This window comes from Quercus suber, unplaced genomic scaffold (genome assembly GCF_002906115.3).
Source record: "Quercus suber isolate HL8 unplaced genomic scaffold, Cork oak 2.0 scaffold_43, whole genome shotgun sequence".
Taxonomy (NCBI): domain Eukaryota; kingdom Viridiplantae; phylum Streptophyta; class Magnoliopsida; order Fagales; family Fagaceae; genus Quercus; species Quercus suber.
Window position 1 is genome coordinate 314,808 of NW_027069508.1, and position 21,961 is coordinate 336,768.

The following is a 21,961-nucleotide window of genomic DNA, read 5'->3' on the forward strand; positions in this document are numbered from 1 at the left end:
CACAACCAATAAACCAAACATGTTCCAAATGAGGAAACATGAGAAACCCTAAAGTTTGATACTCATTGGAGTTCAAACAAGTGAGAAAATGCCTAAGAGGCATTTTATCAAACACTTAGTATGCACACTATGAAGAACAAAGTGAAACAATGCATGAACATCATGAAAACCACCCTTAATACATGTTCTTTTTGCCACAAGGGGCCAACATCCAAAGCAAATCATTAAAGGAAACCAATCCCATACAAAAATTTTGACAAAAATTAAGTTTTCCCAACCCTTATGATAAAAATCCCAACCAAGAGCACAAAACTCACTAAAACATAATCCAAGAATCCAAATCAATGAAAAGAGTTTAAAATTACCTTAGAGATGTTAAAGGAATGAAAAACCATTCAAATTGGTTGGGTTTTGATGTAAAAATATTGAAAGAGGGGNAAGTTTCCCATGAAAAAACTCTTTAAAAAGCTGATTCTAGGCATTTGGCGACAAGGCGAATCGCGAACGAGTTGCCAGCAAGCTGCAAAACCATTCTGCTTGAACTCGCGACTGGGCTCGCGATTGGGCAAGTCGCCAAAATGGGTCGCCAAATTTCGGAACTGGGACTCGTGACTGGGCAAGTCGCCAAAACGAGTCACCAAATTTCGCGATTGGGACTCGCGACTGGGCAAGTCGCCAAAAAATCTGACACTAGTTTTTCAACCCAGAACATGTTTAAACTCTGAAAAACAAAGTATGCACTAAACATGAACACAAAGAGTGATAAAAATCACCTCCAAAAGCATATAAAATGATCAAAAATCTTTTTCGATTAATCCATATAAAGCACACACACATCACATTTAAACAAGTACAATCGAACAAATGAATAAGGCATTCATTGAATATTAGGCATGTGTGTTGTGTGTGCGTACCCAGTGTGGAATAGTCCATAGTCTAGAGTGAAATTTCAATGATCAATTCAATCAAGTCATACACAACTAGTACTTAGTCAAGTGGTCTATCTCAATTATAGAAATGAACATATATGACCTCCCACAAGAAAATGATTACATATCTTTGAATTTTTTCATTTGGCTTCTTTACAATTCATATCAATTGATCTTTTTGAATCAATACATCTCATTTTAGAACTCGATGCCTAAATTTTTTTATATTTCAATTTGGTGAATAAGTCTTTGGCTTTTTGGGCATTATACATTTTATCTTGGTCGCTTTCCTTTTTTCATAGTCAAATACTAGTATGTGTGACAGGCTTTTGCAGCTCAATATCTCTTTTCATTTGGAGATTTACATTTGATGAGCTCTTTAAGCAAAAACAACAAAATAAAGAGTGGGAAGATATATAGGCACAAGTCTATTCATGTCTTAAAACCAACAAGACTATTGACTAATCATTCATGACAAGCTTGAAGATCAATTTACAACAATCACACAAAGATGTCAAGATTTTTCTCACAAAGATATAGGTGCATAAAGAACAAGCTAAGCTCGTAAATGCACAAAGCCATTTGTACGAAGGTACAAGACAAAACTCATATGTGATATGTGCTCAAACATATACGATCAAACTTTTTGAATTTTACACTTTTTATGTGGTTTTAGATTTTTTACTCACACAAAATTAAAACAAAAAGTAAGATCAAAACAAAAACAATGCATATGAATAAATGTAAGATGCATAAAATGCATGAAGATATAACATGCAATGCATAAAGGGTCCCACAAAGATCGAAAGAATTAGATTAAGGACCAAAAGAGCAAAAGCTCAACCATAGAAACCCTTCCTCATCCAAACGGAATGATTGTTTGGAATGGGTGTCTCATGAAAAGTGAGACGAGGGTTGGAAGAATGAGAACTGGAGATGCACATAGTTAAGGAGTTAAGAGCATTAAACACTTTTTTTAACAACATGTTATTTTCATTCATATTCGGTTTACTCTTTTAGCACAACTTCCAAGAGGCTCAAGTTTCTCTTTTTTTTTTATTCTTTTAAAAGCATAAAACTTAGAGCATTAAGATCTTAGATGACCAAAGATACCACAATGGTGACAAACAATGTGTTTATGTCCACTAGGCTTTTTGGGAAATGATCTAGCAACATGGTTTTGTTCTCTCTTCAACTTATAACATTGAGGTCTTATATGACCAATCACACCATAATGGTGGCAAGTTGGAACAAGCTTAGATCCATCCAAAGCCTTAAGTTGAGACCTAAATAAAGGCTTTGACTTAACAACCTTTCTCTCCATCTTTTGATTTCTTTTATGTGGAGAAATGTACACCGATTTGTCTTTTGGGGTAGAACGCACAATAGACACAAAATCGGGTACCACAATATGATTGCAACAAATAATTTCATCCATTTTAACAATAGGTTCAGCAATCAAACACTTGGCATGCATCTTAAGAGATTCATTTTCATATTTTAGCTCATCAACAAGTTTGTTAGACAAAACAAGTTTAGCATCCAAGTCCATATTCAAACATTCAAATTCTTTCAGCTTTTCAATAGAATTTTCAGCAAATTTCTTATATTTTTCAACCAATTTGTTGGATTCATTGAGCTTAGCAATCAAATCATCATTTTCACAAAATAACTTGTTCAAATCCTTATTAAACTTGTTAGCCTTTTTCTTTAAGAGTTTGATGTTAGGAATATCAATAATATCCAAAGATTCATGTAACATAGCATCACAATCATGAGGATTCACACTTATAGAGGCATTTTCACAAACACGTGGCATGTTACAATCAACACCAACCAAATCATACAAAGATGCATACATTGCAACATCCATGATAAATAACACAAGGGGTCAAGGATCACACTTAGGTATTTAAATCACAACAAGTGTACCCGCTCTGATATCAATTGAAAGTTCAAAATGTGTATAAAACACCCTTAAACGTTTGGACTCTAAATTATAAAATATCAATTCAAACTTATAATCAAACAGTTAATGTGCGGAACATGAACATAAGCCAATCACAGAATTGATAACTAATCTAAACCAAATATAAACACATCCATAGCAGTAAATATAAGGGAAAGATAAAGGAAGGAAGATGCAAACACACGGACACCACGCGATGTGTTATCGAAGAGGAAACCAAAGCCCTCGGCGTAAAACCTCTTCCCCGCCCTCCAAGCGGTAAATAATCCACTAAAGAATATAGTTGGGATACATGAACAGCAGAAGACCCTCCAAGCCTAATCTACCCAAGTACCTAAGCCCTCTAAGTTTCTTGCTCCAACGAGGTTACACTGAACCTATTTCTTCTTTAGCTTCCCGGATTCCGCTACTATACCATATCATCAACCAATGTATATTGGTTTCTTCCAAACTGCTTCCCTTAGCACCAAATGAACTTTCTCACAGACGTGGGTGTGGTGAGACAAGGATTTGGTCAATGGCCTCTCAAGGATGTGACAATGGAGAGGAAGAGAGTAGAGGAATTTGTAGAGTCTCTAAGGTAAAGATTGGGGATGAGACAATCTTGTTTTTCTCTAGGGTTTCTCTCACAAAAATTCTCTCTAGAAGCTCTCTTAAAATCGTGGGTATAAGGGTCTATATATAGTGGGGTCAGAAAGGAATACAAAGAGACAGTTTTTGCCAAACAGTGTAAATTGGCGGCTTGGTCTCGCAGCTTGTCCAAGTTGCGAGTTCAATTCGCGGCGTAACGGTCTGGCCAACCTGGAACTTTTGTCTTGTAATGCGACAGCTAGTGCGACCCTTCAGCTTCCTTGTGTGCGTCTCACATGCCTGCATTTGGCGGCTTGTAGCCACAAGCCCCCGTGAGTCCTAGCCGCGAAGCTCTGCTTCTTTGCACATACTTGACCTTTTCTTCACATCTTCTCACACACTACCCTTACAATAATCCCACCTAAATACAAGGTTACTAAGTGCTAAATTACAAGCAAATTGGCACGAAATAAAGCTAACAAGATGGTTGATAAATTTAAACCTTACATGTTCATCTCATAATATCACATCCAACTCATATTCAACAAGTCCATCACATACATTACATGTTCATCAAAAACAAGCATGCATGTTCATACTCATATACATGCACTTCCCTCACTACATCACCACAACACCACATATTCAAATGCATGACATGTGATTATGCATGTTTATGTGCTCATTCAAGCAGTTTCAAAACCTAATCATTCAACTAAACAAACAAAACAAATAAACACATTTCTAAAGAAGTGGGACTAATACACACGTCACTAAGTATAAACAGGAGCCTAAGCATGCATCTAATAAACTAACTTAAAAGGTAGAAAACAGCAAACAAATGAATTTGGATTCTTCTGGGTGATCCTGCATGTGTACGCAAGCTTGTGGAGTTTATAAGCAGGGGCAAACTTGCATATCCAACCCGACCTAGTAACATACAACAAACAAAAATTAAATTTAACCTAGCATGGTAATGACCTAGGAAAGAAAAAACCTAAAGTAGTAAAATAAAGCAAGAGATAAACATGAAAATAAAACAAAAGAAAAGGGAAAAATAAATACCTTGAGCAAAGATGCTTAATACTTGATTTTGATTCGCTCCTCTCGATCAATCTATCAAAACAAAAACTTAAGAGGGTTAATAAATGTTTTACTAAGGGGCTTAGTCCAAAAAATGGCCATGGCTAAGAAAACTTTAAGTTTGAAGGTGTTTTTTCTATTTTTTTTAAAAAAAAAAAAAAAAACTTCTTGAATCACTATTTTTCTAGTGATTTCAGTGTGTTTTGGGGAAAAAGAGCCTAGGAGGCCTTTTATAGTGTCAAGGAAAGTGGGGGAGGTGCAAGTTCGTTTCCAAGCGATGTGAGATTAGCTCTATACCAATTAAGCAGGCTTGTGAAGATGCATATATAGCACAAATCTATCCATTTTTATTACTGAATTTAACAGTTTTTATGTGTAAAGGAGGAGAGTTTCTTTCATTTTAAAAAGTAAAGGTACAATTTGAACCAAGATGGGAGGTCAGTGTGATTTCAATAAACCTCAAGGAAGGTTAATTCAATTTTCTCGTTTTCAAATTAGTAACATTATTAGAACAGATATTAGGCAATTAGTTGGTAAATTAAGTGTCTGTTTGGCACAAAACCTTTAACTTTATGATTTTTGCTTTGTCTCAACTTAAAAAAAAAAATATATATATATATATATCTTTTTTGAAAGTAAGCTAACTTTAGCTTTTGTCACATATTTTGCATAAAATCATATTAATTTTTTTTTGGGAACAATACAATACAAATAAGCTATCAAAAATTGTGTGATACTGATACCCAAATGGATGCAAAGTTTAATTTGGTATATGTTTACAAGCAATATAACAGAGATATTCTTACATAGATTTTATTATGAATGACAATTTAATTTCTTTCATTTTCTTCTTTGTGAATTTCAAAATGCATTATTAGCGTGGACAAACTTTGCAAACAACAAAAACACACATAAGTAATATAATATATATATATATATACATATATATATTGTGCTGATGTGGAAAATTGTGAGAGTTTCAGAAGTTTTGATTATATATATATATATAAATAAATAAAATTGTGAGAGTTTTAGAAGTTTCAGTTATATATATATATATAACTGGTTTCAGAAGTTTCGGTTATATATATATATATAACCGAAACTTCTGAAACTTTTACAATTTTCCACGTCAACACAATATTTAAATAATATTATCATTTTATTTAAATAAAATTACATAATATTTAAATAATATTATCATTTTGTTTAAATAAAATTATTTTTGTTTAGTCCAAACTTAACAAAGAATGAAATTCTATCTCTCTAACAAGTCCAACTTAAACTTAAACGTTGATAATTTATCTCAAAATTTGCAAGGTTAATCATGAACACTATAAAAGCAATGTAAACCCAATTTTTTTTTTAAAGCTGAGTAGAGGTATGAGCTCTTTTTATGTTATTTTCTTCTCCTCTACCTTTGTTAAAATATATATATATATATATATAATTTTTTTTTTATGGTTTTTCATGTATTTTTAAAAAGTAATTTTTCGTACATGAACCACCAAACTCTCTTTAGCTATTTTTTACAAGATAAAAAATCTTGCAATAATTGAAATTATTTTTTTGAATGTAACTCATCTTTCTTTTATATTTCTCAATTATTTAGTCATATATATTTTGTTTTGTTTTCAATAATTTTTAAGCAGTGAATCATCTAATTTTTTAATATTTTTTGGTTTTTTAGAAGTTTTAACATTTAATTTTTGAGTTATTTTTTTGCAATATTTAAAATTGTCTGACAAATTTTTTGTAAGCTATTGCACGTTCAAGCAATGGCTTTTTCATCAAATTGTAACATAAATTGAAGTCATACAAAAGCAAATCATGCAATGGTATAGTTTCTTAATCAATTTAAGATTTTATAAAATTATTTTAGTTTACTTCACAAATAAGTAGGTTCTCATGCATAGCAAGAGATAGCTACTAGTAATAATAATAAAATTAAGGGCATATATGACTGGCCCATTACCTATTAGAAATTGGGACAAATACATGAAAGACATCAATGACAGTTAATTTTTGCAGTGACAAAGGGTAGTCCCTTGAAGGCCCATTAACCCATTACCTGTTACAAATTGAGCAACCCAGACACTAGCCCCTTCTAAAAAAATGAGCATAAGCCCAAAGGTAGAGGTGTTTCTCTTCCTAGCTAGACTTTATTTTCTAACCGTTTCTTAAATTGGTAATTCAAATTAGCTGTACTTTTAAGAGTGTCTCTCCTACACTCTTAACATAATTGATTAGCTCATACTCAAAAAAGTCCAAAATCTAGACACTTATAGTAAAAGAACCATTCCGTTCATGAAGGATTTTCTTTTGTAACATTATTACTAGCGAATTCTAACAGTTCACACTCATTTGTGAATAATTAACTCTCTCTCTCTCTCTCTCAAAAAAAAAATGTGAATAATTAATTATCTTTTTATGAGATAGAACTTGTTAAGAGCCTCGTGATCGGTGGAAAATATTTAGGTACTAACAATGCTCTTTTCTCTCACATGAGGGATGGGTCCCTTGATGGGATCTATGCATATGTGACGTCCACCTCTGATGTGAGAAGAAGGAGCATTGTCCGCGAATTATCTAAAAAAAAATTTGTAGTTAGTGTATCTGTAATTTTAACATTTCACCCTCATTTGTGAATAGATAATTATTTGCCTCTGAACGTACTCATTACATTATCTTTTTTATATACATGTGTCTACATATTTTATATGATAGTTTAAACTTTAAAGTCTAATTTCTGCTCCCATTAGATTATTCTAATTTTCTTTATAAACTACTGAAGGTTAACACTTATCACTTCACTAAGCCCAGCTGGCGGTGGCCAGTAGTATGAAAATTATAGTAGGTTTGACTGGTTTGTATATAGTAATCACATGACTCGTTTTGTTTTCATCTTTCTTCTAACCACTGGAGCAATACGTGTAGTAATTAATAAAGTCGTCATCCTAAGTGTGAATCGGAGAAACACCATTGTGCACTTTTATTGAATTTTTGGAAAGTTGCTAAAAACTGTGCATTATCATCGGGCTCTAATACCATGTGATAAATAAATGATGATAATAATAGAAGTGGAAAATTCATAAAGTCCTCAATGAGCTTGCAGCCCAACGACACATACACTTATATTGGAAATTACTGTTTCATGTTATCAATATATATTCCACAAACACAATAACTGCGATATCAAATAAGAAATTCACTTTTTTTCAAGAATGTCTATAGTTAACCCACAAAAATATATAATTTGTACCAACAATGTACAAAGGGGTGTGAAACAATTAAAACCCTTCCTATATTACATGTGTCATGTACAATGGGTTTGCTTCTCCACCGCACCTAAAATAAATCATCTATATATCATATAAGCCTATGACCCTTTTGATAAATTCAACTATTTTTGTTTTTTTCTTACATTTCCTGCGGTTAGGTCTAGATGTGGACCACATATTACGTGACCAATATATGGATTTTTTTTTCGTTTCTGTGGGAATGATATATATGTTTAGCATATAAAAAATCAAAGTAAGAAAATTGAGGAACTATGCATTAAGTCAAAAGATTCTAAGATTGCATGTTATGGGATATGGTTGCATGGAAAGCATAAGAGCAAAATTCGTTACATATCACTAGCCTTCACCAGGAGTAACCTTGGTACATTGTCAAACATTTGAACTCTATAGGGACCCCCAGAAATTAATAATTGAATAAACAAGAAGTGAAGATATCAATTTTGAACTGCTTCTATGATAGGGTATATTTTAAGTGCTGATTGACGAAGGATCTGACGCAATAGGCTCTAGTATTCGTTATAAAAGGCCAAGAAGTCTTGTTGTTTGAACCATCCAAAGACGAAAGATGACTACTTCCAAATACTTCCTAGTGTTGCTCCTTGGAGTGGTGCTTCTAAGCACTACCTCACTTGCTGATCACCATGAGTCTCCCAAACATGAGCACAAACCTCCTAAGGGAGAAAAGCCACCCCCAAAACACAAGCCACCAACCTCACTCAATAAGGAAGAGAAGCCATTTCCAGAACACAAACCACCAACTCCAGGTAAGGGAGAGAAGCCACCACCACATGATCATCACCCTGGACACCTTCTATTGGAGTCTACTTCCATTGATGGCAAACATCCTCCAAAGGGAGAAAAGCCACCACCAAAACACAAGCCACCAACCCCACATGACAAGGAAGAGAAACCACTCCCAGAACACAAGCCACCAAAGGGCAAAGGAGAGAAGCCACCACCAGAGCACAAGCCACCCCACAAACCCCCAACTGCCAACTAAATGCATTGCTAAATCTTTAGAAATAAGAGCTACTGCTTATGTTAGCTATCTTCTCAGTCATTGTATTGAGCTATGTTCATGTTATGTACTCTACTCGTTTTAGTTTTTGTTGTAATTTGCTCAGTTGCTTATGAGTATTGACATGCATGCAGTTATGCTTCCTGGTACTTCTATTTCAATAAGTTACATCCTTCCTATATATAGATATAGAAGAACAAAAGATCACGTCTGCATTATTCTCGTAATGTTTCTAACTTTTTTTGGCATGTTTTCACATATCTCAATTGAGATCCTTGGTATATCAGATACAAGGAAATTAAGATCATTATTCTCATCAGAAAATATAAAAAAAATAATAATAATAATAATTTAAGGGCATTGGACTTGATATAATTATATTAAAATGAATTATTTGGTGGCACGTGGCCAAAACCAAAAATTCATTACAGTATAATTCCATGTGCTACTGGTGTCACTAAAAATAATTGAATTTTGAACTTGAGACCTCATTATTTCATGAAATTTTAAGAATCACTAGACCAATGTCTTATGATTGGAGCCATTATGTACTTATTAAGCGAAAGAGGAACTTGCAAGCTTGTTGCTAACACTGCGTAGCACAATGTCCTTCTAAAAGGTTGTTTTTAAATATTATTATTGTGGTGGCTCAGCCTAATGGGATGAAGGTTTTAGGCTGAGGTCCCCAATTTACTTGTATTGTAGATTAGAAATATCCAAAAATCGGAGGCTCTAAAAATGTGATGCAAGTTTTTATAGGAGACAAACGAAGGTCTTTCTTTTTGTTTGGCTTCCTTTCTCGTATTCCTACCCTCCTTGAGATGGTCACAATGTAACTGATCTCTCTTTACGAAATCCAGATTGGATTTCCTTCTCCCAGGGATATATATCTCCTCGCTACTCTCGTGCTTATCTCACTAATTTTCCCAATTTTCTCAACCTCTTGCCTCCTACCTATCAGTCTTTATTTATAGATTCCCCTTAGTGGGATCGTCATGTTGAGGGGGTTATTCTCCATGTTGGTAGGCCCTTCTGTGCTATATTCCTAACCAAATGGGACCTGCCACTCGTGATTAATATGACCCTCTTCGGACTTGCATTAGGTGCCAATTGATGCTCGGCGGGTGGATTCCCCCAAGACATTATCTCCTAATCTCGTTATAATAGAAGATGTTTAATCAAGCTGTGATCTCGGACCAGTCCCATCTAAGAAATAGACTAGGTGCTTGGTTAGTAAGTAGGGCGAGATGAGTCCATTTAGGAAATGTGTCATGAGCTCGGTACAAGCCAATAGCTGTGGCCTGTACCATTATTATTATTTTAAGCAAGTAACAAGTTAGGCAGTATCAGCTATTCAAAATGTTTTAGAGGGTCCACTTAATTATTACCTAGATAACAATTATTCGGATTGATCGGCGCAATACCTTTCAATGGTTGAACTCAAAATAGAAAGCTAACTTTTAATCTTAGTAATCAAATTATTAAAAAAAAAAAAAAAAAAGTTAAACAGGAAAAAAAAAAGTTAAAAATTTAAAAAAAAAAGTTTAATATTTTTTGAGTGATTTAGAGGTATAACATGATGCAATAATCTAATTATTGTACTTGACATCCAATAGTCCAACACTAAGCAATATTTAATGAATTTAACTTCTGTATATGGACCAAAAGGCTAAAGCTAATTTTCAAGAATTTCATGAGCAAACTGCATACCTTTTTTTTCCATGTCCAAGAGTTCGTCCCACAAATTTACTGAAGTAGTATATATTTATGTCCATTCCACATCAATTAGTATTTCTGTATTCTATAAATGCCTATTCTCATGCATACACGTTTATTGGAACAAAAAAAAAGTAATTGCAATGTCATCAAAGTCATTGCAATAAGATGCTGTTGCAATGATTAAATAGTCGATGCGAGCTATTGAAATCAAATCGGTGGTAACAAGTTTGAGCAACAACCAAAAAAAAAAAAAAAAAAAATCATTGTAATAACTTTAGTCTCAATTGATGTTCATTCTAATTGTTCATAAAATCTAGACTGACCCAATATATGTCCAATTTGGGACTCAGCACATACCCGCATAATGCACACCCAACAAATCTAATTTAATATCCAATCAATTTAGACATCACAAAAAATCTGAAAAAGATCTAATGAAATGACATCATTTGTGTTTCCTAGTAGAAATTGCATGTGTGTTAGCCATGTTATACATCGCATAAAACAATTAAAAAAAAAAAAAAAAAAACACAATTTAGATATAGTACTTTATGTGTGCTTCCTCAGGTATCTCTTTTAAAATTGTAACACATATCTACTCAATCAAAACACTAAACAATGTGTAGTATAACTTACTTCACATTTTTTTTAAAAGTTACCATGCCTTTTGAGTAGAGTTGTAGTGTGTTTTTGTATTAAAATATTTTCCCTTTCTCTTATTTGTGTGTGTTTCTTAAAAAGAAAAGGGTACTTGTCCTACATTGCATAAGATAGTGTACATTGTGTGCAAAATAATTTGTTCCACCATTTTTTTAAAGTTATCATGACACTTTTGAGTGAAATTTGTGGTGTGCATTTATGTTAGAACTTCTCTCTCTCTCTCTCTCTCTCTCTCTCTCTCTCTCTGTGTGTTCTATTTGTTTCTTAAAAAAAAAAAAACTCGTGAGAAACTTCTAAATACCATATCTCTCTCTCTCTCTCTCTCTCTCTCTCTCTCTCTTGTGTGTCTATTTGTTTCTAAAAAAAAAAAAAAAACTCGTGAGAAACTTCTAAATACCATATTTGTGAGAAACTTCTAAATACCATACTCGTGAGAAACTTCTAAAAAAATATTTCTCTCTCTCTCTCTCTCTCTCTCTCCCTCTCTCTCTCGACGTTAACATATTCTGTTTCTCACCATCAATCTCAAACTTCTAAATACCATATGTTTCTTTCTTTTTTCTTCTTTTTCTCTTGTATGCGTTAAAACCTAGTTAGAAAACTCGTGAGAAACCACAAGATCCTAATCTCTCCAATTGGTCTGTTCTTACTCTTAATCTCAAACTTCTAAACTTTTGGAGAAATCAAGCTCTCTTTGTTCTTCTTTTTTCTCACACTCGTACTCTTAAATTTGTATCGGTATTTGAAGAAATCAAGATTTGCTTGTTGATTGTTAACACTCTAGAAACTAAAGAGTATGTTAGGTTTTTAGTTGAGTTACAATAGTAACTAAAGTGCCTATGTCTACTAGCACTAAATCTCTTGGATTCCAACACAACAAAAGTAAAAAAGGAAAATGCAACACAAAAAGAAGTATTGTGCTCAAACCCATAACTTTTATAAGAGGCATTGAACTTGCATCAGAGAACTGATTGAAGAAACTTATATTTAATGGGGAAAAATGATGTTTCTACAAAAGCCTTCCAATTTCGGTCCGTCAATGATTTCCAAAGATCGCCCCCTGTTGCATGAAACAGAGAGACAGAGAGAAGGAAAAAGTGTGAAATCCTCAGCATAGTTTTCAAACTCAAACAGAACCAAACCGAATGTTTTGACCGAATTAACCGAGAACTTGATTGAAATCCAGTTTTTTAGCATAGAGAACCGAGCATGCCTTCAAATCTGGTTCTGCATGAACCATGCGGTCCAACTTCGGTTCAAGCATGCCTGTTAAATAAGAAAAAACTAGAAAATGCGCTTATCAGGTTTAGAACCCAAGCACGGTCAAATATGTAGTTGGAGCCTAACCACTTAGCCAACCTTGCAAGTTGATGCTCAACAATAACAAAAAAAAAAAAATACTTGAAGTAAACTTAACACAATTTTTATTTTTATTTTATTTTTATAAAAACAATTTAATACAATTCTATTCTATTTAATTAAATTATCCATCTCTTACAAGGAATATAAAAAAATTATAATTAAAATCCTTCAAAGATATTCAACTTTACATCAAAAATTAATCATAAATTTTAATGTTTTCATGGTTATTATTTTATTTTATTAACTTTCTTATTTAATTATTAAATATATGCTTGAAAATCATTAAATTTCTCTTACATATATAGATATATTAGTCAATTTTGCTAGTTTTATAAATTTAATATTTATATTTAGGCTTTAATTAATTATGACATCATCACGATTTGACCCCGGTTGGACTTCAAAAACCTTGAACCTCTTCCTTTTACGGTTCAATAAATGGTCCGGGTTTCAAAACCATGATCCTTGGAGTTCCACCTACAATTTGAGATCCTATTAGAGAAACCCTACCATAAGGTGCTTAAGTCTTATTCAAGAGGGAATGCGTGCTTGATATACTACTAGCAAAGAGACAAGAGAAGGACTATAAAAGAAAGCATTTTCAGGTGAAGGAGAATGGTTTTTCTCCCGGAATTGGGTTTTTAATTCTCAAGATGAAATAGCAGTGCAGAGAGTGTTAACGTTGTTTAAAGTTTTGGTAAGTAGACAGGTGCCAGAATTTTAAGAATGGTATTTGAACGGAATTTAGACCCCTTAAACAACCAGATTGCGTAGCCTAGATTAATTAGCCAAGTTGTTACTTAGTCAAATTAAGCAATTCTAGGTTAAAACAATCCAAACAATCATATCAAGAATATAAAGCAGCGGAAAATAAATAACACAAGATATGATCACCCAGGAAACCACACGGTAAAAACCTGGGGAGGATTTGACCCACCGATCCTCAAGGCTAACCTGAATTCACTATGAAAGAATTGAAGTTCGTACAAAAGGACTACAAGCTCCCCGCTCGACTTCCTAATGCTACCCACCAGTAGAACTTCCTGACACGACCACGCGCAGGCTCCGAATCCACGGACTACTTCTTTCTTGAATTCTTCAATCAGCTACAAGCTCCCCGCTTGCTTTTCTTTTAAGTTCCAATGGTTGCAACAGTAATGATCTTCAAGATGTTGAAATAATCTCCACCATGAAAACCCTAAGTTTTGTGTAAAGGAAAGCTCCTCAAAGATCTCACACGAGATTCACACAAAACAGCAATGTATGAGCAACAATACAATATGGACAACCTTCAAAAACGTGGCTAGGGTTTTATTTATATACCTAGGGTAAAAACATAAAACCCTAAACGTTTAATGAAGTAGGGCTGAGTTGGAAATTCTGCAGAAAATTCAACCTGTGCGATTTTCGATCGATCGAGTCTATTCTTCGATCGATCGAGCCAGGCCGAGAGTCCCAAGTACTTCTGCAGCCACTCGATTCCAACTTTACAATATAAAACCAACTTTGAGCAAGTCTAAATAAGACTAAATACAATGTTTTGATCATGGTTTGCCAACATTACAAATTAGAGTTCTAAATACATAAAATCCTAAGACCTTAGAACCTAACAAACTCCCCCTTTGGCAATCCGTGACAAAACCCTAATTAACAGCTCAAAGTTTTACAAATAAAAAGCCCTTTACAAAGATAATGCTCATAAAATTCAATTCAGCCTAACTACTATCCATAGTTGCAAGTGTAGACAGCAGCTTAGTTGAATCAACCTGTATAATCCTGAAATACTCAACAAACGCATAAACGCATGTGTGACAGTAAAGAGTAAAACAACAGGTATAACATTCTTGTAAGATCCACACAACACAAAATAAAGACATATAAAAATGAACAAGTCATAAATATAAATCAATACGCAGTGAATCATAAAGCAACAAGAATCAATAAAAAATATCATGTATATCAATCAATGTTACTCCCCCTAACATGAATATCCCCAAAAATGATATACAAAGTGAAGCACATAGATACAATCTAAAAACTCCACAAGCTCCTCTAAAACAAAAAAAATCTCCCCCTAACAACAAAAACTCTACTACAAGTCAAAACTCCACTCCCCCTTTTTGTGACGGAATGCCAAAGGGCAATCACAAGTCGCCATCAAAAGGAGGTGGTGAGGGTGAATGAAGACGCGCAAGATCAGCTCGGAGAGCACGCATCTCATCCAGCAAGTCCACCAAAATCTGACCATGAGCCTGCTGAACAGTCATGACAGTCTCCAAAGTACGACGAACATCAAAGTCGGCCGAAGGAGGTGGAGGAACATCAGCAGCAGCATCATCATCACCAACAGGAATAGGAATATCCTCACCAGCCATACCTGCAGAAGAAGAAGGAGGAGGTGCACTACTAGAGGGCTCAGATCTAGGGTGTTTAGAACCAGCTCGAAGATGAGCGGCCCTCTGTCTAAGAAAAGACGCACCTAAAGGTCCTATCACATGGACGGGCTCAGAGGAAGGAAAGTCATCAAGACCAAGAAAGAGAAGAATCCTATGAATGAAAATAGGATGAACAAGAGCATGAGCAGTAGATGAACTCCTATAAACTTCATTCAAAGAACGAAGAAAAAGATGGGGAAAACTAATAGGAGCATCAGTAACAAGAGCGTACAGAAATACACACCTCTCAAGAGGAATGGTGTGAACATGGGAAATAGGCCAGATCGAATGACAAGCTATCCGAAAGAACAGATAGTGCAACCCAGAGAGCTCAGCAGAAGTGATCCGAGGATCAGAACCCCACTGGACAGTAGTACCAGTGACGTATGACAAAACATCGCTAATCTCGGGAGACTCATCATAAGGATAGACAGGATGCTGGACCAAAGGTACCCCTAGAGCATCAGCCACTACCCGAGGAGTAATGGTGTACTCTACGCCTCGTATCCAACTCTTAACTAGAGTGTTGGAATCATAGACGCGGATAGAGATGTTCGAATAGAACTCTCTAATCAAGGCAGAAGGTGGAGGAGGATCAGAAACATCCACCAAGGGTAACCAACCCCGACGCTCAAAATTTGCCCTAATGGCAGGATCAAGCTCATCTAATAGCACAGAACGCTCAGCCCAAATCTTTCTCTTAACGGTCAGTTTCTCAAAAGTCTCTTGGTTTTCCTCACTCGGAAACCTCTCACTATCAAAGGATGGAGGGGGTGAAGGAGAAGGTGAGGGAACACTCCTACGGGCTCTAGTTTTCCTAGGCATAGTGCTAAGGAAAGGACAGAGACACAAAGAGAAAAACACAAAGAAACAAGAGAAAACAAAACCAAGGGCAGACTGCAAATTAGCACAATAAATAATATAGAACAAAAATCTATATGATGCATGAACAATAAAATGTTGTGATGCATGATCTAAATGCAGTGACAAATTAAGTTTAATTGAGAGTAATTGGACAAAATTGGCTTGAACAAGGAATTTCTATCAAAAATCCCAAAAATTTGAAAAACCACTTGAAAATTTTGCAACAAATTGATGAATTAAGCATTACAAAACACAGCACATAGATTATAATGCTTAATTACACCAACACAACAAGCCAATTTCATCAAATTCTACCCAATTTAACAAAAGCCCCAATTCGGATCAAGAACAAACCCTAGAATTTTCAATTTTTCACAAAACACAAAATTGATCAAATTAACCACCAAGGATCATTAATATAATGTGTCCCCACAAAAACCCAATGATCAATTTCATAAAATAAGGTTTGAATCAACAGAAAATCCAAAAAGAATCAAGTCCGAAAATTACCCTTAAATGCATGGATTTATGCATGAAATAATGAAAATAACATCAAAAGGAAGGGCAAAAGAGTCTTACCGGCTTGAGGAAAGAGAGATTTTGCAAAAACAACGGAGGAAAACGACAAAAATCCTGAGGTGTGGAGCCTTGCCAACGCGGAGAGAGAGAAAAGTTTGAAAAAAATTTGAATAGAACCTTTGAAAAAGTCAGAACTGAACTTTTAAAAAGCTTTTCCACGATATTCGATCGATCGAAAATTACATTCGATCGATCGAAAAGCACAGTCATTTTAAGACAAATGAGAGCACTTTTTCGATTGATCGAAAAATAGGTTGGATCGATCGAAATGGGCAGAGGCTCACTAAATTTTGGAAAAATCACAGTTTTTGAAAGACACAAGCCGAATTTTGAAAATAACTCCTCAAAGCATTAAATTGAAGAAACAAAATGCATGAGTATGAGATGGAATGCTTTTTCAAAAACCCAAAATTTTGAACCCAATATTCTTAAACAAATTGCAATCAACCTCCCATTATATTTTCTCAAGCAACAAATATGTTGTGCATAAATCTCAAGATATTTTCAAACTTGGTTGGTCAGACCAAAAACACACACTAGCATGTACAGTGTTTAACAAAGAGTAACTTGTGTCGTGTGTGATACTAGCAAAAACTTGAGATACATGTGAGGTGATATGTGAATAGCAATCAATCACAAAGTCTACAAAATTCATCACATAGAATTCAAAAGAGACTATCACCTAAAGAGTTACATCCTATAACTCCCACATCTCCTAGAACAAAAGCTTGCAATCATGTAAGTTTCTTGTATTTTTGCCTCTTATTTGCATGAGATGGCATTCAGCCTAATAGTACACACCGGTTTGAATTAAGTGAATTGGCATCAAGCCTAATAGTACACACCAGTTTTAATTTATTTTGAGGCTACACCTTATGTTCTTTTTGTGCATGTGCTACACTTTCTCGAGCACAGAATCTTATGATATGCACTAAGGTGTTCATGATTGGCTAGTGAACAGTGGTGAGATGGTTATTTATGCCTTTCTCAAAAGGATCAAGTCCGACAGTCAAATAACATGTGACTTCAAGATTAAGACAAAGTGATAAACACCATAAACATCTTTCCCACACAACATGCACTACAAAGCTCAAACTAGTAAAGTGCAATAAAGTAAGCTCATCCAAGCTAAACAAGGTACATAAGACATGTTATGTGTAAATAAATTGACCAACCTTGTTTTTCAAAAATCAAGAACATTATGTTCAACATAAATTTTGCTTCCTTCTTTTCCTTTTTTTTTTTTTTTTTTTTTTTTTTTTTAAAGGAAAACAAATAAATCCTAGAATGAAATGCATGAATGTAATGCAATGCAAGTCCTAGAACAAAGAAAACACAAAAAAAAAAAAAAAAACAATGGTCACAAAAGAATAGAGCAATGAAGCACAAGGACCATGTCAGAAAGACTCAAGTATTTCGAGTCTTTTGCATCCAAAACTTTTTAGATGCACCATGAGCATTGGAGTTCTTATTCACATTTGAGTGATTCCCAACTCCATGATTGGAATAAAGGTTTAACACCTTTACCAATTCACCAATTAATGCCATAGGATCTTGTGCTTGAGGCACAGGCACTTTTGGTTTATTTGCTCTCTTATCAGCTTGAAGCTTGTAACAGTTAGGACGAATATGTCCAGACTTACCACAATAATGACAAACCCACGCAGGTTTACCATGCATCTTGTCCTTAGATTTGGTAGGCTCCTTAGGTTTAGATTCTCTTAAGTCTACCCTAGTCTTCTTAGGTGGTGAAACTTCTACAGGTTTAACTACCTCACTCACAGGTGGTTTGACAGTATCACTCACAACCTCACTCACAGAAGGTCCAGAAGAAGAAGAAGGAACAAAAGTAGTGGAATGTGGTCCAGTATCAAAGATGCTTTCAACATATCCTAACCCAGTTTTATCAGAAGGATACTTTTGAACATTCAGCATGTGATCAAGTTTAGAACTAGCAGATCTAGCAACAGATAAATCATGTTCCAAAGTTCTAACTTTATCAAGCAAAAGCATATTCTCAGATTTAACATTATTCAAAAGTTCATTTGCATCAAACAGTTTAACAAGCAAATTTCTCTTTTCAAGCTCAAGAGAATCAATTTTCTTTAGGCCAAGATCAACTTTCATAGCATCCTTTGCAGCAATTTTGCAAAGTTTGTTATAGGCCTCTTGAAGATCTGCATCTTCAGAGAGTTCCCCATCAGAAGGGTTCTCTTCAGCAGATATGCCTTCATTGACTATAGCAGTAGCCGTGAAAGCAATGAAGTTTCCATCCTCGTCACCACCGGACTCATCATCAGAAACCTCATTATCACTAAGGGTTACAGCCATAGCTTTACCCTTAGTCCTTAAGAATGTAGGACATTCAGATTTCACATGACCATACCCTTGACAGCCAAAACACTGAGGACCCAAAGAGTTATTAGAAGATTGACCAGAATTTTCTCTAGGTTTTTCAAAATTGTTAACCTTAGTGGGATCATTCTTCCTAAAATTTCTAGGTTCAGCAGTGTAAGTACCTCTTGCCTTTCTATTTGTATTCCTAAGAAAGTTCTTAAAGTTTTTGGCAAGATAGGCAATCTCTGTAGCAGAGAGCTCATCATCAAATCCACCACCATCAACATCATCAACTGACTTAAGAGCCATTGATTTGGATTTGTTCACTTTAGGTAGGTCAGACTCATAGGATTGAAGAGATCCTACAAGCTCATCAACAGGGATGGAGTCCACATCCTTGCTTTCAGTTATGGCAGTCACTTTGGGTCTAAAGTCTTCAGTTAAAGATCTAAGAATCTTCCTAACAATCTTAGGTTGATCATAGATTTCACCCAAATTAAAAGCAGAATTAACAATATCATTCAGTTTGGCATAAAATTCATCAAAGGATTCATCATCAGACATCCTAATGTTTTCAAACCTAGAAGTTAATTGCTGCAGTTTGTTTATCTTAACTGCCTTTGTGCCTTCATGCACAGTTTGGAGGATTTTCCAAGCAGTATGAGCAACCTCAACATTAGAGATTCTCTTAAATTCCTCCATAGAAACAGCATTAAAGATAGCATTCATAGCTTTGCTATTGAAGCTTGCTGCTTCTTTTTCAGAAGTTTGCCACTCACTCACAGGAGTAGCGGGCTTCTCCCATCCGTATTCAACGGAATTCCAAACCCTTTCATCAATGGATTTCAGGAATGCTTTCATCCTTACTTTCCAATAGGCATAGTTGTTCCCATCAAAATGAGGAGGAACAAACAGAGAGTGTCCATGCTCCATGACAACAGGGGTCAAGGATCAGCTCAGAGATTAAAAATCTCAAACAAAAAGAGCTACCAGCTCTGATACCACTTGAACGGTTTTAGACCCCTTAAACACACAGATTGCGTAGCCTAGATTAATTAGCCAAGTTGTTACTTAGTCAAATTAAGCAATTCTAGGTTAAAACAATCCAAACAATCATATCAAGATATAATGCAGCGGAAAATAAATAACACAAGATATGATCACCCAGGAAACCACACGGTAAAAACCTGGGGAGGATTTGACCCACCGATCCTCAAGGCTAACCTGAATTCACTATGAAAGAATTGAAGTTCGTACAAAAGGACTACAAGCTCCCCGCTCGACTTCCTAATGCTACCCACCAGTAGAACTTCCTGACACGACCACGCGCAGGCTCCGAATCCACGGACTACTTCTTTCTTGAATTCCTCAATCAGCTACAAGCTCCCCGCTTGCTTTTCTTTTAAGTTCCAATGGTTGCAACAGTAATGATCTTCAAGATGTTGAAATCATCTCCACCATGAAAACCCTAAGTTTTGTGTAAAGGAAAGCTCCTCAAAGATCTCACACGAGATTCACACAAAACAGCAATGTATGAGCAACAATACAATATGGACAACCTTCAAAAACGTGGCTAGGGTTTTATTTATATACCTAGGGTAAAAACATAAAACCCTAAACGTTTAATGAAGTAGGGCTGAGTTGGAAATTCTGCAGAAAATTCAACCTGTGCGATTTTCGATCGATCGAGTCTATTCTTCGATCGATCGAGCCAGGCCGAGAGTCCCAAGTACTTCTGCAGCCACTCGATTCCAACTTTACAATATTAAACCAACTTTGAGCAAGTCTAAATAAGACTAAATACAATGTTTTGATCATGGTTTGCCAACATTACAAATTAGAGTTCTAAATACATAAAATCCTAAGACCTTAGAACCTAACAGTATTTATTAAGAAACCACATCTAAAAGATTGTATCTAAATTTTTTCCTTAAAAAATTAAAAATGAAATATATATTTCTTTCAAGTAGATCATTAACTTGATACATAAATTAGGTTTAGCTATTTTCCTCACGTGTAAGATGAGAAAATTCAGATAAATGATAAGAGATTCATCAAAATTCAAAATTCCAATAGGTGAATGAATGGATAACTCACCATGAAAATCTGTCTTTTTTTATTATTCTTTATGAATATCCATGAGATGATTTCATATATCATTCAAGAACTTCCCTTACAACTTGCATTTTAATCTCTTGATCACATGGTAATTCATTTTCACGAATTCTAATAATATCCATACAACCCATGATAGGTTGTATTAATTGCATCCTCATCGTTGCATTTATTTTTCTTTCGATTTGTTGCCGTGTGACTTGATCTATTTTCTTTCTTTCCCTCTCGTTAATTTTAATCTTTCATTGTGAATGCACATTGGTGTTACTGTAATTTAATTGTTTGTTGGATGAGTAAATTTGTTTATATCGATCAGTATATATGTACTGTTAGGACATATATGTTTTAACTTGTTTAAGAACATATGTCACTTAGTTATGTAAATTGGCTAATCCTTTGACAAAACGCACTTTGCTTGTAATTAGGTAGTTCTAGGTGTTTTTAATACTTCAAGAAACAATGTTTCAAGGTCAAGTGTTGAAGTCATCAATTCTGTTCAAGAGAAAGCAAGTTGAAGTGCAGAATTTTTAAAGCTCGACACCTCTCGATAGCTACCTCGACACCTGTTATCTGTCGAGATTTAAAAAGTCAGATTTCCAATCTGATTTTCTTGGGATCCGTGAATATGTTTTTGGGCCTTCTTTTTTGTTAGGTTCTAAGGTTTTAGGATTTTATGTATTTAGAACTCTAATTTGTAATGTTGGCAAACCATGATCAAAACATTGTATTTAGTCTTATTTAGACTTGCTCAAAGTTGGTTTAATATTCTAAAGTTGGAATCGAGTGGCTGCAGAAGTACTTGGGACTTTCGGCCTGGCTCGATCGATCGAAGAATAGACTCGATCGATCGAAAATCGCACAGGTTGAATTTTCTGCAGAATTTCCAACTCAGCCCTACTTCATTAAACGTTTAGGGTTTTATGTTTTTACCCTAGGTATATAAACAAAACCCTAGCCACGTTTTTGGAGGTTGTCCATATTGTATTGTTGCTCATACATTGCTGTTTTGTGTGAATCTC

At 34.8% G+C, this 21,961-nt stretch overlaps 1 protein-coding gene across 1 annotated transcript; it reads left to right on the forward strand.

Moving 5' to 3' along the window:
• Positions 1–8,418: 8,418 nt before the first annotated feature.
• Positions 8,419–8,853, forward strand: LOC112013627 (proline-rich 33 kDa extensin-related protein). The gene has a single exon (XM_024046018.2). It carries the CDS (start codon positions 8,419–8,421, stop codon positions 8,851–8,853), a length of 435 nt encoding a protein of 144 aa, XP_023901786.2.
• Positions 8,854–21,961: the final 13,108 nt, after the last annotated feature.

Excerpts from the sequence above, each read along its gene's own strand:
- LOC112013627 (XM_024046018.2), top strand. The coding sequence starts at position 8,419 with ATGACTACTTCCAAATACTTCCTAGTGTTGCTCCTTGGAGTGGTGCTT.